The 21035-nt window shown below is 33.6% G+C and overlaps 3 protein-coding genes across 4 annotated transcripts; 1 reads left to right on the forward strand and 2 right to left on the reverse strand.

The window, feature by feature from the left end:
• Positions 1–4334: 4334 nt before the first annotated feature.
• On the reverse strand, positions 4335–7394 carry LOC18991878 (DEAD-box ATP-dependent RNA helicase 5). The gene is made up of 13 exons (XM_006415211.2): positions 6841–7394; positions 6621–6742; positions 6422–6529; positions 6256–6336; positions 6041–6119; positions 5826–5911; positions 5679–5735; positions 5514–5581; positions 5360–5428; positions 5173–5266; positions 4912–5076; positions 4712–4804; positions 4335–4606 (listed from the first exon to the last, which is right to left on the reverse strand). Exons 1-13 carry the CDS (start codon positions 7352–7354, stop codon positions 4511–4513), a joined length of 1632 nt encoding a protein of 543 aa, XP_006415274.1. The 5' UTR covers positions 7355–7394; the 3' UTR covers positions 4335–4510.
• Positions 7395–13873: 6479 nt separating this feature from the next.
• LOC18991879 lies at positions 13874–15303 on the forward strand. The gene is made up of 3 exons (XM_006415212.2): positions 13874–14232; positions 14602–14781; positions 14902–15303. Exons 1-3 carry the CDS (start codon positions 14167–14169, stop codon positions 15142–15144), a joined length of 489 nt encoding a protein of 162 aa, XP_006415275.1. The 5' UTR covers positions 13874–14166; the 3' UTR covers positions 15145–15303.
• A 1176-nt stretch (positions 15304–16479) lies between these two features.
• LOC18991881 (extra-large guanine nucleotide-binding protein 3) lies at positions 16480–20673 on the reverse strand. 2 transcript variants are annotated; one of them, XM_006415214.2, is made up of 9 exons: positions 20446–20673; positions 18841–19936; positions 18617–18754; positions 18421–18525; positions 18138–18317; positions 17877–18051; positions 17547–17791; positions 17293–17468; positions 16480–17210 (listed from the first exon to the last, which is right to left on the reverse strand). In XM_006415214.2, the coding sequence occupies exons 2-9, from the start codon at positions 19804–19806 to the stop codon at positions 16616–16618; spliced, it is 2580 nt and encodes an 859-aa protein (XP_006415277.1). In that variant the 5' UTR covers positions 19807–19936; positions 20446–20673; the 3' UTR covers positions 16480–16615. The 2 variants fall into 2 exon arrangements, with proteins under 2 accessions (XP_006415277.1, XP_024008226.1); XM_024152458.1 differs by lacking the exon at positions 20446–20673 and adding an exon at positions 20239–20335.
• Positions 20674–21035: the final 362 nt, after the last annotated feature.

Consider the following 21035-nt stretch of genomic DNA (forward strand, 5'->3'; position numbering starts at 1 on the left):
CATATTTTAGTTTGCAGTAACCAATAGTTATAGATAATTCTCTCTTCTTTTTATACGTATTTTCTTTATCCCTTCTTAGTTTCTTCTTACAAAAACATTTAATATATTTTCAACTTTTCATGAGTATAATCATGTTTATTTCATTTTTAACTATCGATTATTATCAACTAAATTATTGTGAATAAAGATAACCCTCTTTCATTTTCAAAAACAGTAATCCATTTTCTTCTTTTAAAATGAATTTTCTTGATTCTTTTTTATCATTTCTATAAAATAATTTTTCTAAAAAAACTTCAAAATTAAATAGATTTATTTTTCAAAAAAAGTAATAGAAACTTATTTTTGATACACCAAATCCATTTTTTTTCTATGTGAAACAAGATACATTCATAACACATGTTAACAGTCAATTAATATCATTTACTATGAAGAATGGAGAGTAATGTTAACTTTGTAGTGAAATGACATTTTTTTTAACGATCACTTACCCAAAACGTTTATTTACTCTAACCACTACAAAAAAAACATCATAATACATCATTTATTTTATTTATTTGTATTATTTATAACTGATGCAAACAAATTTTACATCATTTAAAGAAATAATTCTGAAAGTGGTGATACAAATACTTTATATCAGTTCATTAATAACTGATGTAAATATTTTAAATATTTACATCAATTAGAATAATTGATATCAATATATGTCAATTGTTTTAAGTGATATTAAATTTTACATCAGTTATTATAAATGATATTAATATTTGTATAAAAATGCTATTTTGATATAAATTTTAATTTATTTTTAAAATTCATATAAAATCCGTTTTGTTTTTTTATTAATATAAATATTTTTTGTGAACTCTCATACAATAATTAACTAGAATTATTATTAAAAATATTTTTTTTATGTCGAAGATTTTGGTTGAGGTTAATAAAATCATACGATTATTAACAATGATGAGTTTATTTTATAGAGGAGCAATTCTCTCCTCTCAAGTTCTCCTAACCGATGTGGGACAGATAAGTTTTGACCAAATTAAATTAAATATATTAATTGTTTAATTCAGTTCTTTGTTGGCATCACTTTTTAATTGCTACAAAATTTGCATTATTTATTCAAATGATGTTAATATATACATCAATTATCTAATGATGTAAAATTTGGTTTTGTATCAATATTGTTCAAGTGATGTGATTTAAAATAAATTAGTATCAGTTTTATGCAATCGATGCCATATAAACTAATAATAACATCATTTGTATTAACTGATGTTAATACTGTATAATTTATGTCACTTGTAAATAAATGACTCTAATTAGTATTAATTATTTTTCTGATATAATTTATTTGATGCTATCAACACTTTTTTTGTAGTGAACATACTAATACTTCTGTAGTCATCTACTTAACATTTTGTTATATATTACGTTATAATTTAAAAATAGAATGTTATTACAGTTACTGACTGATGAGGGCCATACTATACATATTTGTTGTTGCCAGATTTTGTTGTAAGAAATCAAAATTTGGCTCTTGTTACAAAAATAGTAATGTTAATTTTGTAGTGAAATGACATTTTTTTTTAACGATCACTTACCCAAAACGTTTATTTACTCTAACATACTAATACTTGTGTAGTCATCTACTTAACATTTTGTCATAGATCACGTTATAATTTAAAAATAGAATGTTATTACAGTTACTGACTTACTATATTTGTTGTTGCCAGATTTTGTTGTAAGAAATCAAAATTTGGCTCTTGTTACAAAATTATGTATATAGTAATAAACTCATCTACTGCAATGGTCAACTATTTGTTTTGTGCTTCTCTAAAGCTTTTGTTGACTCCTCCAAATTCTCTAAGAAGGTAGTGGTTAGTGTGTCATGTACTCAATCTATATATAACCTCAATGTTTGTTACTAAACATTCTCTTCTCCGAATTTCTTACTGGCTAAATTACAGAAAGTGATTGGGATCTTCAATGGCTTTCACGGATGGGAAATGGGTCTAAAGGATTTTTAAAAAGATCGATCAAAAGGATCTGTAGTGAGTTCAAAGGTAGATATAGTGTGTGGATTAAGAATAGAAGTCTTGACACTTTCTTGTTCGATTTTCTCTTTGAAACTAGAGAATATATACTTGCCAAAACAAAAACAGAAAACTGTCTTGGCAACAAATTTTGATTCTCATATATCATTTCGCTCTTAATATTTAGTTTAAAATCAGATTCTCACTGAGTATATATATAAAAAAAAAGACCCTAGTTTTTATTGTATTGAGCTTTTTGGAAGAATTGACCAAAACACTTAATTAAGACTTATACAAGAAATCAAAGAAATTATTCAATGCGGTAACTAAAGTAGACCAAAACAAGAAACCAGATTCATGTCAAACTGTTAACTTCATACGATGGCAAAGATCGCACTCCAATGGTTATAAACCAAATACGAAAAAAAAAAAGATCACACTCCTAGTAAAACCCTAATTATATAACTAAACCCTAATTACCACCAGTACGCTATCTCTCTTGCACGGCGCCTTTCTTGCAAGAACTACAAGCTCTATTTAGGTTTTCTTGTGGGACAGGTTTCTTCACCGAAGTCCTTCGTTTTCTTAGGACGAGATGGAAGTTTCTCTCTTTGGTCTCTTCTTCTTTTTCTTTTTCTTTTTTTTCATCTTCTTCTTCATCATCATCTTCTTCTTCTTCTTCGTCATCCTCATCTTCCTCATCTTCTTCTTCATCTTCTTCTTCTTCTTCATCAGAGAGAGTCTTCGTGTTGCGTTTGGATTTTCCTTTAAGTTTGTTTTCTTCGTATAACCTAGCCTGGGCAGTGGCATCGACCATATTACAAACATCTCTCGAGCTTATTATGTCCCCCTCCACGGCGGCATGATGATACTCGTTAATCGAGTAACATTGTTGAGAGTGTCGTGGGTCAGAGTCAACGGATACCGACGAAAAAGTAGAAGCCCCATTAAGATTTTGATGGCTTTGTTGCTCAGAGTTTCTTCTAGTAACAACCGAGCCTCTTCTGTTCCTCGAGAAGACATGGAAGAATCTCTTGTCGCTCACTTCTTCTTCTTCAGAGAGAATCCTCGTGTTGAATTTGGATTTTGCTTTCTCTTGAAGAAGATGACTACGTTGTTCTTCTTCGTATAACATAGCTGCGGCATCCACCAAGTTACAGAAATTTCTTGAGCTTATGTCCTTCTCCGCAGCTGCGAGATGATCATTGTAATACTTAGCCATTGTTATTGGACCGAAAACTCGAAGTTCTGAAAAGAAAAGAAAAAAAAAGGAAAATTAGAGAGACAGAGTGGGAATAAGCGAAATTGTTAAAGAGAGTGCTCGCAATCTTACATTAAATAATCTCGGCTTAGTCTTACCAAAGAGGAGAGAAATTAGAAATTGTTAATTAGGGGTTTTGAATTAACCAAAGAGAAAAAAAATTAGGAATTGTTAGAGTGTCTTCCTAACTGGAGATGGAGATGGAGATAGAGAGAGACTAAAGAAAATCTAACTCTTGTTAGACTTTATATACGTGATAATCAAACCTTCTCAAAATTTTACTTTTTTTTGGTTCTTTGAATATTTTCCATTTTTTATTACTAACTTTAATTAGAATAGATTACTAAATATACTAACTTTACAGAAAATCAGTAATTTTAATATAATATAATTATTATACGATTCTGATAAAGCCAGATAAATTTTAGCAAATTTTAGCATAATATTAATTAATATATAAGGTGTTACAATCCATAGATTTTATGAATCTTTTTCCAAGATTCAAGTTTTTTTTTTTTTTTTGGTTAAATAAGTTTATTTCTAAATACTTAATTTAAATATGAATTTATCAGTACAGTTTTATGTTGAATCTGGATGCATTACTCGGATGAACAGCCTCAAAAATCTAATGTATGGTATCAAAAATCTAATGTATGGTGAATAAATAATGTAATGATTTTATAAGGCATAAAGTCTAATTTTTTTTTTTGCGAAAAAAATAACAGTCTTATTATTACACGCAGGCTGAAAACTACAGGAATTTTGTCCCTTTTCGTTAGTTTTAAAAAAATATATATATATATATTTGCTAAAATCCTTGCTCGTTAGCTTAGACAAAATTACACCTACTATTGACACCTTGAAACTCTTCTTAAACCACACGAATTTCTTCTGACGTATTCTTTTAACAAACATGTCGATTATTGTATCAACATAGCAAATCTTGAATCAGTGGATAGATTTACTTGATGCATCTCATAGTAAAGAATATTTTCAAGTGTATTATATACTTGATTCATTATTAGGAAACGAATAGAGAATTTTGAATAATAAATAATATAACAAAAAGCATACAAATATAATGAAAAATGCTGATACAAAATTATATGTTGTTCGGGCCGAGCCGACACAGAAGAAGAAAATCAAAGGCAGGAATTTTCATGTCCAAGTAACTCTAATAATATTAATAAAACTAAAAATGATTGAAAGCAAATAACTAGTCTTCGTCGTCAGAATTATCGAATGTGATCTTTGTAGCTTTTGGAGCATCAGCGGCTATTTCTTTGAAATGAGCTCCGTACAGTTTTGATTCCTGCAAGTTTTAATCAAACAAAACACACATAAATCAAACACTCCAGATGAAGAAGAAAAAGCAATGTGTGCGGAGAATCAAGACTGTGGTTTTAGAAAATCAAACCTTTTTCTTTACATGAGTGCCAAACTTCAAAAGATCAGCAGGCACGACTTGTCCAGCTTCTCTGAGAACATTCACAAGTTCTCCGGCAAGAGCCTTAAAGAGACAGAGAGACAGGGAGACACACACACAAAATGTCAAAAAAACTTTGTGAAAAGCAGCTGTTTGAAGAATCTCTGAGAAGATTGTTAAACTAGTTTTACCTTGTTCTGTTGGGTGAAGAACGTGTGTGCAACACCCTTTTTACCTGCTCTTCCTGTCCTCCCGATTCTATGTACATAATCCTCTGTTGTTAGAGGGAAACTGTAGTTTATCACAACTTCCACGTCAGGGATATCAAGCCCTCTTGCTGCTACGTCAGTAGCCACCTGCAATTTATAAACATTAATCAATGCTCTGTTTCAGAACCAGCCAAGGTATTACTATTATAAGCCATGGAGATACGAAATGCTATGAACACGTACCAGCAGCGGACAGGATCCTTCTTTGAACAATGATAAAGACCTGGTACGTTCGCTCTGTGCTTTGTTTCCGTGTATAGATACAGCTTTCCAACCTCTAAATAGTTATGTGAAGATTAGAATCAATGCAACTTATGAGCAAAATCACCTTTTTTTTTTGGTTGAGGTGATTCAGGCATAAAGATCAAACCTTGTCTGAAGAAAACGCTCGAGACGTTCAGCTTCAACCTTGTATAAGGCAAATACCAAAACCCTGTTCCTGTAAATACCACAACGATTGGTATTAGTATGGTGAAAAAGGAAAGATCTTGTAAGGGGTTGGATAAATTGAGCAATAGATTTACTTTTGAGATTTGTGGTATTTTTCTAGTAAAGCGACGAGGCGCTGATCACGGGCACGATCGTCCAAGACCTGCATTATTTGTAACCAAACCAAAGACCTGTTGTTAAGCGTGTGACTAAAGGATAAAACACTACTTGCTCTGGGAATTATCAGAGAGAGAAAATACCTCGATGATTTGCATAACGTCGTGGTTTGCAGCCAAGTCTACAGAACCTATGACTACCTGAAAGAAATTTAAATGACCGTTGGGAAAATCTTGCAACTTTTGAGTTTTGAAGGTGAGAGAGAAGAAAAATTGAGGAGGAAAACATACCTTGACAGGGTTTGGATCCATGAATTCCTGAGCCAATTTGTGAACTTCCACAGGCCAAGTTGCACTGAACATAACCATCTGACGAACTATAAGACAGATAAGTAAGAAAGAATAGAAGAACTCTCATTAAAACTTGTACCGGAATCGAAGAAGATTTATGAGTCAGTTCCTCATCGTTGGGAAACGCTAGATGAAAATGGGATTCAACCACTAACCTTTATTCGTCTTGCTCAATATAAACCGGACTGGTTCCTCGAAACCCATATCAAGCATTCGATCTGCTTCATCCAATACCTGACACATAGGAACATCTGTTACCGTCTAATAACTCGGAAATTCGTATCCAGAACATGCAAGAACGATACAATATTGCATGATCCTAAGGGGGGGAAGTCAAAATAAAATGATTAAAAGATGTTCAGTTGCTTACCACAAAGGAAACATCTGAGAGACGAAGCTCATTAGATTCAATCAGGTCTCTCAAACGACCAGGCGTACCAATGACAATATCCTAAAAGACAAAAAAAGCTTCACTTGATTGATACGCAAACACAAGACAGTGTCTTGATAAAAATGACATAGTAAGAAAGCCTTACAACTCCAGATCGAATTGCGTTAATCTGAGGCCTTTTAGAGCTTCCACCATACACACAAATCGATTTAAGACCACATGGTTCTCCAGCTTCGCTCAAAACATCGGAAATCTATCAAATCATCACCAAAACAAACACAAAGCTAAGAATATGTCTCATTTCACATTCCAACTAATGAATATGGAAGAAACTGGTTATCTACCTGAACAGCTAACTCTCGTGTCGGAGAAAGAACAAGACATATCGGATTCTTTGATCCTTTACCATTCTTATTCTTCTTCATCATGTGCATAATCGCAGGAATCCCAAACGCCAATGTCTTGCCTATAAACCCAAATCATTAAGTTACAATTTTTCAAAACCTTTTCATGCTTCTTCCCACTAATTCTGAAATTAACTAACTAACACAGAGCATTACTAACCTGACCCAGTTTTGGCAATCCCGATAAGATCACGACCATCTAACAAAAACGGCCACGAATGCGACTGAATCGGAGATGGTTTCTGGAATGTCTTACAGCAACTAAGAACATTCTCCGGCAATTTCGATTCAGCGAAAGATGTTAAAGCTGCGTACTTTGCTTCCTCCACACCTTTTCCCGTCACAACAACTTTCTGATCACTCTCTCCTCCGTTGCCAACACCTGAGTCATCAGATTCCGGCTTCTTCTCCGGAATTACATTCTCTTCCTCCTTCTTCTTCTTCTCCTTCTCCATCTCCTTCTCCTCTCTCTTACGCTTCTTCTTTTTCTCTTTATTGCTCAACTCCTCACCATTAGTAACCTCTTGAGGAGCTTCGACCTCTAGATTTTCCTCTGAGTGTTTGTTCTTCTTGCTCTTCTTCTTCTTCTTCTTCTTCTTAATCGTATCTGTCATCGGACTCTCGACGGCTAATGGTTCGCCGGAGACGGGAAGCTCTTGCTTTTGTCCAGCCATTTTCTGTTTTGTTTACGGGGAGAGTTGAAACGGCCGAACGAGAGTCGTTGTTCAATTTAGGTTTTAGGGTTTTAAAGCATCGGAAAGTTATTTTTTCTGAAATTGCAATTTTCCCTAAATATTTTAGTTATTTTCTATAAAAATTTATACTCCTGTTTTATTATCTGATTCTCAATAAACTCTTATTTTATCAAAGTAGACCCCAATATGACCCATTTCAAATCACTGATCCAATCCAAATCAATCCGATTTGAAAAATATCTATACTATAAAACTTAACCAATTCTCTCCAGTTTTGTGCCACGTCATCACTTAAGAGAACGCCATGTGTACACCAAAATTTTAACTGTTGCGCTTTCTTTTTTTTTCTCCCTTCAAGCCTTTTGCAATTCTCAAACGGAATATAAATTTTTCCAAAACCTTCAATTCTCGTGGCATATAAATGTGGAAATGAATCGTCAGATATGTCTCCACCACCGATGTACAAAATCTCAAAGAGAACCTAATTTCAAATCTTAGCTGAGGCATAGCCACGTCAAGCATCTCCCATCGCCAAAGTATCGCTGCTAACGGAGAAGGTTCAGGGATTTCCTCTCATCTTCTCACTTCTGAAAGGTACTCCAATCTATGCCTCTAAAACATGTTCCACCTATTTTACGGTTTCTGATTCAATCTACGATTCACATAACTGAAATTCCGAGAAAGAGTGAAGTCGGACCTCGTGGAACTCTTGCAAATTGGAATGTTTCTGGTAATGATCTCTGTTATTGATCAGGGGTTATTTGTGTTGACGGTAAATTACATATTCTGTAAGTTCCTCTGTTACACTAAGATATGAAGAATGGGATGATTATTGTCTCTATATTCTGACCAATTTTGATTTTTTTTTTTCAGATCTCTGCGTGTTTCTTTAGGGATCTTAGTGGATATACTTTGGAAGGAACGTGAGCTCTTGAGCTTAGCCAATTGAGTAACCTAAGATTAATGTAAGGGATATCTACAATTCCCCTTTTCGGCTTTTGGTTGATTTATGGGACTAAACCACTATTTTTCCTCCATGAACCATTTTTCCGGTTAAATTCTAAAGGAGTATGGGAGTTTCTCAAATCTGGAAGTCCTAGATTTGAGAGGATAAATTACACCTGACCTAAGCAATGAATTCTCTAAAACACTTGTGATTTTAATCTTCCGTACTTAACAAAAATGTACTGTAAATTATGTAACTTTAACCTCCTTAGATTTGAACAAATCCAGGTTGCTTTCTGGTAACAAATTTTCGGGTGATATGAGAATAAAGGTCCTGAGATTTCAATCGCTGTATGAACTCTGGTTAAACAACAGTCCAAAGTACTCTCCTTTTGCTGTTCTTGGCTGTCAAAATGGAAAACTTCGACATTGGTAAGCCCTTTAATACTCTGATTCATCTAAAAAACCATATAAGCTCTGTTTTTGTTTTGTTATTCATCTTCACCGTTATCTTTCTTTGCAGTGTTTCAAGAAACCATTTCATTCGAGTAAAAAAGGGTATAAGCTTTTGTATTCCGGATCAAAGCAACCTCCAGACGTTTCTTGAAAGAATTCCCAAGCAAGCCTCGGATTTCTCATTTCTAACGCAGAAACAAAAGGTTAGTATCTCACGGCTTCAATCTGATTCTTGCAGGTTTTTGGAAGAAGCTGATATTTTCAACACATGAGTTACTCGAGGAGACAAGTAATTTGGCAGCTGACCCTGCTCCTCTGTCTACAAAAAATTTGAACATAACTGAACACGAGAAACTGGAGTCCGAGCTAAGACTAACTACAACACAAGCAGAGCATTGTATCCACCTCTTTGACTCTTACTTAACACCATATTGCCTAATTGATGTATGTCTGTTTATGTAGCATCTATGTGGTATATCGACATCTGAGGGACAACCTAGAGTGAGCATGCAAAGAATGGTCTACAAAGCCATTCGGGAGGAGCGTCAGAACGTAGTTCATGCCGTAGATCAAATGGCAACAAAGACTCCAGAGTCCAGAAGAAGTTTCAAGCTTCAAATTTTTTAAAATCTAAACACTAAAAGCATAGATATCTATTATCTAAACACTAAAGTTTAGGATTCAAATATTAAACATCTTCTTGATCTTCTTAGATTGTAACTAGAAGTTGGGTATGATCTATTAGAAATCAAGGTTTTCCCGCATATTAAGGCCTTGGTTTACATTTTAGTGTCATGCGACTATGTAGTATGTGTGCGTCTATACTCTCGAATAAACATATACCATCATGCTTCCTTGTATGAATACTTATATCTTTCACACTTGCATTATATTAAAGCCATTAATCTTAAAAACTTATAATGGTTGGTTTCGTTGTTTGTTAAAACGACGGTACAAAATGAAAACACAATGGGAGGGACTCAAATTCGGGGGTTTAAGATGAATTTATGGCTACTTAAATGTGGCAAAACAATAAAATTTTATGTGTGCTCCTTCCTCTGCTCTTTGGTACCCAAAACAGCTTTCCCTAATTTTTTTGGTCGCTTTTTTGTTCATTAAGATTGTATGTATATATGTATGCTAAATGGCAATATAGTTGTAAGGAAAATATAGGAATATAGTATTGAAAACGTACAAATTATTTAGAATGTTATATATAATTTTTAATAAATATAAAGATTATTAGTTGACTATTACATTTAAAATGACAACTTTACAACTAAAATCCGCGCATAGCGCGGATACTCACCTAGTAATAATAATAACTAAGGACTTACTCAACGCTTACAATTATGTTAGACAAAAAATGCACTTAGTTTATTTCTTTCAACAGTAGATATGACTCGATATGTTACAAGATTGGTTAAAAAAACTATTTGAAAAATTGGGAATGGAATGTCTCCCATATGGATGCAATGTCATTTAACAATGTTATTCCAAAGCAAGTTGTTGACATTTTTATTAAGGAAAAACTTATAGAGCTTATCAATGGAGATTATGACTTTCTCAGGTGGATTGTTTTACTTCCAAAGCAAGATTTAGGAATTTGGGTGTTGATTATGATACTCCTTGAAACCACTATCGCATAAAACTTTGATATATCTGAATTATGTGATTTGATTAATGTTTTATATGGTGTTTTGGTAAGAAAAATTGATTAGCATGTGAACTAGTGTAGAAATTTGAAATCATCAATCGAGCCAACGATGACCTGCCTATTGTCAACCTAATGAGAAATACATGAATTAGGGTAAAAATTATAATATATTATGAAATTAAACAACTAGAAGAAGGAATAATCATAGTACACAAAGGATGTACAAATGACAACTAACTAGTAAGTTCATAATTTCATATTAGATTATGTCATTCTTACTTTTAATATAGTCCCATTTGTCACTTGAAAGACAATTTTGTATTGAAATATAATGTTTGTTTGCATTGAGTAAAACATATCTTGATCGATGCAAAACGTTAAAGTATAAAGGAAATAGAAGAACATGAAGGATGAAAAAAACTTCGCAATAGCCTTCTAAATAAATATTAATTTATGTGTCAACTGTGATGAAATTCTATGGAATGGGTGATTTTTTTTGGGTATGTAATGGTGTTTTAACAATTGTTTTATTATTGTTAAATAAGTATCTTAGATCCAAGTTCGAGATAAGGTTCCAAATCAACCAGAAGGAAGGGTTGGAGGAATAGAGCATGAATATGTGGAGTTGACTTATTGATGACTTGATGATCATTTGTTTAGGCTTTTTAAGAGAAAAAAGTAGTCAGTTTAATTTTATGTTTTAGTTCTTTTAAAATAATGTAACAGAGTAGTGATTTGAAACATCGATCGAGCCATCGATGACCCACATATTGTCAACGTGATGGATAAATACATGAATTAGGATGAAACAAAAAATCATATTTATAAAAGAACAAAAAGAAGGAAAAAACATAGTGCACACAAAGGATGTACAAATGACAACTACCTAGTAAATTCATGGAGTTTCATATTAGATTATGTCATTCTTATTTTCAACGTAGTCATATTTGTCACTTGAAAAACATTTTGGTATTGAAATATAATGTTTGTTTATTGAGCAAAGCATATCTATTATAGTTTGAAAATAGAAGAACATGAGGGATGGAATAGCTTCGCAATAGCCTTCTATTTTAATATTTATTTAATGTGTCAAATGTGATGAACCTTTATAGAATGGGTGATGACTTCTCTTAACTCTCTTAATTAAGGATTCTAATGAGGAAAAAAATTTGTTAGTAGGTTTGTTATCCAGTTTGGTTTGTTGCTATTTTACTGTTTTTTTTTAGTTTTCTGTGCTAGAGAATGAAACACCTCAAATCCAAGTTCAAGTGAGGGTTCAAGAGCAACCTCAAGGAAGGGTTGGAGAAAATGAGCATGGACATGTGGAGTTTGACGTCTATTAGTGGTTAAAAGATCTTTTGTTTAGATCCTTTTAAATAAAATTGTCTTCTCGATTTTATGTTTTGATTTTTTTTTTAAATAATGAAACTATGACTAAAAAAGACAAACGAATAAATCAAAATATATAAGTGAGTTTTTTGGAAAAAAAAAATACATGAGTTATATGGTAGTGTAAGTTAATACAAATGTATAGGTATTTACTCCTATAAACTAAGTATGTAACATAAGGTTGTGTGGTAAACATAACTCAATAACTCAGTATTAAACTGTAATTTAATGTAAGGTTAAAAAATGTAATTTTAATGTATATATACAGAATTTGCATTGAAGAGATATTTATATTGTTAAATCATTATTGAATAACTATTTGAAAATGAAAGATAAAACCTTTTTAAATTCTGAAGTAAATCCATGGAAAAACTGGTTACAATGTCATTCTCAATACAATTTACCCCAGATTGTATGGGTTAGATTAGTAACCCAAAAATGGAAAAATTTAATAAAGCAAAATTCTCTAGTTCTAAATCCAAGTTTAACTAAAACGGATTCATATAAGAAACATATTTGATCATTTAAAAAAAAAAATGAGGCCAACTTGTTATTAAATCCAAAGCATAATTTCAAAAAAATTATATATATATATATATATATACATATATAATTTTTTTTGCTACCAATCTATTCATTTTACAGAAACTTTTTTGACATGTCTATTGGCTAATTATGTTTTTAATCTATAGGTTTGATTGTAAGTGCACTGATGAATAAATATATATTTATTATCAAATCTAATATGATTTTAGTGTTCTATGAAGAATTGAAGATACAGAAAAAAATATATATGTTTTTGAACATCAGGAACATCAAAACCCCCAAAAAGATTAGTAAAAAACTTAAGACCAACTTTAGAACTAAAATTATTAGAAATGGTGATAGGTGAGCAATTAGGATGGTTTTCCATAAAATTTGCCAATTTGGAATTATATTTGTATATATGTGAGTTATTGGATCAATTAAGTCTCTTAAATTAAAAAAAAGATCTATAAAATGGTCTACTAAATAATAATCAATCCATATATATTCAAAATATATGGACTGACTATATATAGATTAATTATTATTTAAATTAATAAAGTATTTAAATGTTTTAATAAAAAATTAAGTACATTTCTGATTTATGTCTATATTATCTTTAATAATTTTAAAAGATATTTTTATCCTTTGTTATTTCAATTATTTTTATCATTTGTAATGGTATTTTATATAATATTTTACAAAATAATGTTCATTATTTTTTAATATCTATTCATTATTTGTAATGGTATTTTATATAATATTTTATAAGATAATGTTCATTTTTTAAATATCTGCTTAAATAATAATATAAAGATATGCCAGATTTATTAACTTTTTAAATATTTTTAGTTTATTCTAAAATAATAATGAATGTATTATATTTATATACTTGATTAATATCGAATTCTCACAAACCAAACATTATAGTCTTTACTAGGACATACGTATTAAACGTCTAACAGGGTCACATATCCCTACTATTTTTTATTTTTAATATAATTTAAGTAAATTTAATCAAAATATTTTTAATTTAATAATAAAAAAATTGTTTAATTATTTTTTTTTATTTATAAAATTATGCCTCAAATTAAAATTTTAAATAGATTCGCCACTGGTCTCTAGTTGACTAGTAAGTAGGAAATCCATAGAAAAAAATCTTAACTACAATTAGAGATTGGGTGGTTGACAACTTGACATTCATATATTCCATAATCCATACACAAAACACTATTTTATATCTCTAAATTTCGAAGCAAATATTTCTGTTATTTAAACCAGGCTTCGAAATAGGAAATTGACGTATAACAAAATTATCTCTACTCAACAACATTTCTAAAATAATCCCACTACTTTGTTTTAGAATTCTGATATTAGCTGAATGTCTTGTTTTCTTATTCATCAAATAGACACAACATATTATCACGAAAATCTTATTATTAAACAATACTAAATTAGATTTCCCAAATCCAAGAAAAGCTGAAGGACAAGAAAAGAAAAGTAAACGAAACAGAGTGAATGAATGCATAAGTAAAGAAGAATCTGCTTAAGCAAAGCTTTGAAAAGAAAAAGAAAAGAAAGCATTTATCATCCATTCACTTCGCTGTTCTGGAGTTATAAAAGCAACCTTCTTTAAGTGGTTGACAATAAATCAAATCCCCCTTCTTTCTTCATCTTCATCTTCTTCTGCTTCAGAGAATATATATAAAACTCTTGGGATTTCTTAGTTCTTATTAGTTGTTTCATTCTCGGGGAAAATATTCAAAGTCAAAAGATCAAATCTTTCAAGGTCCTAAGAAGATTTCTCTTTAATCAAACCATGGTTGGTATTTTTTCCAGATTCTCTGTTGGTAGAAACAGCCATCGACGAACACAAAGTGCAATCGTAAGCTTTCTTGTTCGAGGAAACTTTTACCTTTTTTTTTCCCTTTTATGGATCGGTTCTTATTGATCATCTGCTCTTGAAGTTCAATCAAATAAAACATGTTTAGATCTTTGCTTAGCTCAAAGTCGGTGTAAAAATCTCGCCTTTACTCGGATTTTAAATCCCAGATTAGATTCTCCAATACTGTTCATGATATGCTTGGAAAAACGTGTTTAGTTTACGTTTCAGATTCGACCAAAGGATTAGTCTTTGTGGTTACTTCGTCACTGATTAATGACTTTATACCTTAAAAGCTTATGAAATGGGTTTTGTTAGATTAGAATGTAACATCTTTTTTTGAGTTATTGAAAATTGTCTCTGTTGAATCAGGACGATAAGGAAGTATTGGCTCCAAATTCTGATGTTACTACAGCAACTACCACAACTGCAACAACTGCTACTCATGGGATTGAAGTAGCTACCGAATTTAAACCGGTGGAACATCCGGTCGAGCCTTTGGACAATGATCAACCGATTCAATGTCCATTGCCTGAACCATCCATTCTAAATGTAACATAGATGGTTCCTTTGTTGATCTAAGTGTAGCTGTTTTATAGAAAGCTCTTAACTTTTTTCTACAGTTGTAACCTTTTTAGTAAATGTTTTTGGGTTTCAATGGAAACAAAACAGGATGGAAGAATATGGAAGGAGAGAGTCTCGGCGTCTATGAGAACGAAAGGTGATTTGCAGATTTTGAAAGATGAATCTGCTGCTGCTGAATCTGATGGATCTGCAACAAAACCGCCTCGTCCGAGCCCGTCGAATCGTTCCATCTTGCCATCACTCAGTGCACCTGAACACAACTTGCTTAATCTATTAGAAGAATGCAATGCGATGCAGCCGGTAACATCTACACAACAAAGTTCCCTGTAAATTTTCAATAGTTTATAAGATTATCATCACACCGATACAAGCTTGTTCCTTCTTGAATCTATGTTTTATTTGCGTGTTTACGCTTTTACTTCTATGTGTGCAAGAACAAAACCAAATCATAGTGTATGTTATATATATTATATAGGCAATTAAGGTTCATTGAGCTTATGCTCTTTATACCAATCTTCTACAATGAAAGGTTCATTGTGCTTATGCTGTTTAGCTACCGAGTTGTTGTTCGTTTCTTCGCAGTTTTAGAAAACCGGTAAGAGCTAGAGTTGTCGAAGCGGTAAGCAGAGAACTTAACTGATCTTGATTCATGTATTTTTAGGATTGTTTTGCCCTTTAGGCTTTAACTTTTGTAGGGTAATCTACATTGAGTTCTCCTCAAGTAAGTTTCACTATATCAGCCTTTTAATGGTAAGAGAGAAAAAGTACTTTTCCAACTCATAAAAACTTTGTTTATCCACTTTGGTTTTTTACTTCAACATGAAGAAAATACATAAGAATCTTTATTTCACTTCTTCTATTGCTTGCAACAACTGCTCTTGTCTAGATCAAATCTTTCTTCCATTCAAACTGAAGATTCAGGAACTGTGTAAACACTTGATCCTGTGGGATTGGCTAGATGTTTCCGTGGCCCACGGTAGCTCCCGTGGTTTATCCTTGCTCTTCGATGCAATCCAACAACCTGTTTTTCTCCAGTGGTTGCGCGGTCCATTGCATTATTGACTCGAGTTCTTGTAGAATCTGCAGAAACCATAAGAAAGTGAAGGATCAAGAGAACAAGAAGAAGAAGAGTTGTTGTAGAAGATGAGAGCTTCAAGTGACCCATTTTACTCTTTGTTTTGTTTTCTTAAATTGGCAGTATGAGTTTGAGAGAGTTGAAATGATGACAATAAATAGAATGCTAAAAAAGATAGAAGAAAGGAGGATAAGAAGAAAATTAAAAACCTTTGCTTTGAATTGAAGTTACTCTCATGACTCACATGATAGTGTTGGTAAAGTTCACCAAACTTCTCCTGCTACTCCTTGATGCTATTATTTAAATATATAAATATCAACAACTTATTCTTTGTCCAAAAAGATCACAACAATTCACTGAATATCTATCGTTCATCTTAAAAGAAAAGGTTTTTCTTTTTCTCTAGACAAATGAACTAACATATTCAAAATTAAGAAAATACACCCTTTTTATGTTTTGTTTAAGACAAATAAAGAATATGAATGAAGAACTTTAACATTTTTTATAGAAAAGTTTACTATAGCACAAACCAGTAGACAAATTTCATCTCAAATATGAATTATGGTTTCTTAAATCTTCCACATTTCATATTTACAAAAAACCTTATTCCATTCAAATAAAAAAATTAACTTTTTTCTCTTCTTCCCACATAAATCTCTCTACTTAAAAAGATAAACAACAAATCATCAATCTCAAAGAGTTTCTTCCGAGAGAGATATACATATTTCAATCCTCCGGTCTAACATACGGCGAAGAACTCATATCCGTACTATAATAAGAATCTTCTCCACCATTCAAGTAACTCTCTTCCTTCTCATCATCCCATTTCAAAACCTCTCTCACATACTTAAACCCTTCATCAACATTCGCACGGTCTCTAGCCCGAGCTTGCCACACAAACAGTTTCTGACCCGTGAGAGACGCGTAAAGAAGCTTAAACTTCATAGCCACGTAGAAGTAAGCTTGGTAAGCCAGAGACTGCACGTTGCTGTTCGTCCTCACGGGACAGAAATCGCCGAACCAATCACAAGAAGTCAACGGCGCACGGTTCAGCTTCTCCTCGAAAAGATCATACTTGTTTAAGATCAAGATAAAAGGCGTGTCTTTGAAGCAAGGATGCTTAACCATCGCCTCGAAAAGCTCCTTGCTTTGAATCATCTTGTTCTTGAAACTCACCGTTCCGCTGCTCTCTGGTGTGATGCTGAACTGGTCGTAATCGCTTAAGCTTATGCAGAAGATGACTGCTCTTACATCTTCGAACATTTCCACCCATTTGCAGCTATCATTCATCCCCTTCGCGTTTACACGGATCAGCTGGTACCTAAAGTGCAAGAAGTTTGATAATAAGTACCAAAAGTTTGCGTTTTCAAGAATGCTTAAAATGATCTTTAACGGATAGTTACTTTGGCTGAGGAGGTGATGAATTAATGTCCTGGTTTTCAGGGTAAGATTCAGACGTTGGACTTTGTTCGTTGAGTGAAAACTCCATGAAAGCTAATCCATTTCCTTGTGTAACACCTTCTGCGAATACAATATCTCGCTCTGATGGCTCATACTCGTTGCTAGACACTTCCATTGCCTGCAAAATGAAGCCTCAAAGTTAACATTTTTAAAATCAATATGAAAACGATAACACTTTTAACTTCTTTTAACATACCCGGCTCAAGAAGTATTCGGAGACATCAGGAAGGAAATGCAGCTCATCTTTTCGTCTATATGTGGCTTGAATCGCAGGATCTTTCCAGACTTCTTCGACCAACGGTGCGTATTCTCGCGTTGCAGCTGGGAAAAACGCGTCGAGATCACCGGTCGCTATGATATCAAGAAGCCAGTCCGAAAAATGTTTCAACCTCGGGTTCAATGTATAGACACACTGCGGAGAAGTGTCGTTTGCTTCCTCGCCTGCAAGAACATGTCAAGAAAATCAAGAAACCGATAAAACGAAGAATTTAAACCGTTTTTTTAAATGCAAGAAAAAATTTGGTACCTCCTGAATCTCCTTCAACTGCGTTTAAACCTCTCATATGAGATAAAGCTTCCTCTTCAAACCGTTCTCTTCCATCGAGTAAGATACTGAGATATCTATACATATTGCTCTGTACCATCAGCTTAATCTCTTGAAGCTCTTCCACAGAAAACTTGTTCCCATACAAAAACTTGGCCTGTTTCACTCAACAAGGAACCTCGATAACTAAGCAGATTTTCATTTTATTTTTTTCCCACGTTACGTCCATTAAAATAACATTACCTGTTTGAATATAGTGCTAGTTCCTGACCCTTCGATACCAAGAAGTAGAAGCTTCTGAATCTTCTTATGCTCTAGATAATTCGGAACAGTAACATAAGTGCTCGATGGTTGTGCCGTTCCACGAGGTTGCCCGTGAGGAACAGGTAAAGAAAACAGCGCACACATGAACCTAGTAGATGCCTGTTTTAAACCAAACCAAATAAACTCAGTGATGTTTCTTTCAAAACACCCACAGTTTATAAGATTCTGATAAAGAGTTTCTTATATTATCTTCTTATATTACCTTCTCCCAAATGTTTCCTCGGATATTATTCTGCCCTTCTTCCTCATAACGCCCATCATCATATACCCAAAAATGAGTATCTCGTGGACATTGTACATTTGCTAGCTGAGATATATACATACACCAATGCAAAGGTTTACATTCGATTGTTTCAGCAAATTTGACACTTAAAAACAAGACAATATCAAAAGGTTACCTTCAAGATCCTTAGTTCAAGCTTTGTGATCTCCCTGCCATTAATATAAACTTCCGTGTTCCCATTGCTTGCTTGTGGACATAACTTCCCAGTAAAGTTCAAGTTCGAGCTTATGACTCTGTCAGGTTTCTCTCCTTCCTGTTCACAACAACAATAATCAACAAAACAAAACGATTTCAACTTCAAAAAGGAAGAAAACCATCATATGTCTATATATATATTACCTTGCCCCATAGACCAGATTCTTTGTCGTACCAATATCTACCAGGTTTCAACTTCTCCGGCGGCAAAGAACAACCGAGCAACTCAGCCATTTCCTCAGGCTTTAACGGATACCCATTCACGATCAGCTGCTCAGGTCTAAGCTGATTAGCTCTACACTCTTTTTCTGCCTTCATTATCTGTTTAACTTCCAAAGGACTAAGCAACCGTGACAATACCCTCGACTGTTTCCCTAACTTAGACCGTTTCGATTCATCTATAGCTTGACCAATGCATCTCACACACTTCCTCCCTTCAGGCATCGAACCCATCGCTCTAAGAACACAGTTTCCACAGTACTTCTCATCACACACAATACAAGTCTCCTTATGTTCCCATTTCGCTTTTCCACATCGATAACACTCTCTGTTCTTCTTCTTCTTCTTCTTCTTCCTCTGTATATTCGTACCCTTAGTGCACTCATGACCTTTCCTCTCCCTCTCCGTCTCTGCCTCCTCCACATAGTTCTCCTCCTCCTCCTCCTCCTCCTCTTCTTCAGCGTCTTTGCTTTCAATCCGATCATTATCATCAACAGGTTTGAATTTCACAACTGGTCTCCGGATCTGATTCCCGTTTTGTCTGTGAGCAGAGACTGGTGAAACAGAAGCTGAGCCAGAGGATGATTCGAGGTTGTTATGCAACACAGAGACCACAGACTCAGAGCTAGCTGGTGAGCCCCTTGGGCTCTGACCTGAAGAGCTTGTGATGACTCCTTCTGCTATACGAGAGACAGGCAATGGGATCGGATTGTTGTGTCGGGGGTTCACATCAACAGGTGAAACTCTAGGGATTTCGTGAACCGGAGGAGGACCGGTGTACTCTATGGCTATGGAGTAATCGAATTCCGATTGGTTTTCCGGTATTGGAGCTCCAGGAGGAAGCATCTTTCTCACCATTTCTTTCCAGCTTTCTCCTTCATCTTTCTCCATAATTTAAACAAACCACCAATAGAAATTACAAGATGAATCCTTAAAACCCAAATCAGATCACCATGTCAAAATTCCAGCCACTAAAGGGGTTTTCTTTTTTTTCCTCTGATTTCAGACAAAAACGAGGTTTCTGGTTCAGACAACAAAGACGATAAAAACAAGAAGAGGTGATTAGGATATTTTATGTGTTACCAATTTGGCTTTAACATCACATATCTATAGAGTATAGACTATAATCAAAGTCAAATAGCCGGCAAAAATGGACGTTTCATGAGGCATTGAAACCTAAAAAAAAAATGTTTTTTAATGCGATTTTGAAAAATTCATGGTCAAATCAATTGTCCGGAAAATAATTCAACATCTAACCAAACCCACTTAAATAAAAATCTCAGCAATCAACGCAGCCTTAGAAATGAAGAGAAACAAAAATACCTAAACAGGGGCAATTATCTCGAACCAACTAATTTCTTGAGAACACATGCAGCCGATTTCAGATTAAGCAAATTCGTGAAATTTGAGAGGAGATTGAAATTTCAGAGTGAATGAAACAAAATGAGTTGTCTGAAAGGGAATACAAAGGCACCAATTAAAGAGACAGAACAAAATAAATCTTTTGTAAAAGAAGATGAAAAAACTTACCTTTTTTTCTAGACACAGCACAAAAGTGTGGAAATAAGCGTGGAGAGAGAGAGAGACAGATTGATTAACAAACAAAAAGTCGAAGCTGAATCTGAGAGGACGAACTCAGAAGAAGAAGTAGGAATCTGTATTGATTCCTGTGATTGTTGTATTTCTGTGAGAAAATCGAGAAAAAGCCGAGAAAATCTGGAGAAAGGAAACTCCAGAGAGACGGTGAAATCTATAGAGAGAGAGATGAATCGAAAAAAAGGACCCACGAGTCTTACATAGTTCGTGACGATGGAGACGGATATGTGAGAGCGCGTGGGTTTTACACGCCCACTTTCTTGCGAGTGGCTCGTATTTTCACGACCAATGTAATAATTTGGTTTCTACTTACACTTTCCCATGCGCATATACGCGCGTGTTGTATCACGCGTCCGTAAAATACACCACAAACGCTCTCCAATGTGCAATGTAATAAATTTACACTCACTGACCCATACTCACACACTTGAGACGTAATAATGTTTTTTGTTTTTATTTTCTCTTGTCAACGTTTACTGTTATTAATCTCTTTCATATTTTGATGAAAATTAGATGAAAAAAAA

This window comes from Eutrema salsugineum, unplaced genomic scaffold (genome assembly GCF_000478725.1).
Source record: "Eutrema salsugineum unplaced genomic scaffold, Eutsalg1_0 scaffold_5, whole genome shotgun sequence".
NCBI lineage: Eukaryota > Viridiplantae > Streptophyta > Magnoliopsida > Brassicales > Brassicaceae > Eutrema > Eutrema salsugineum.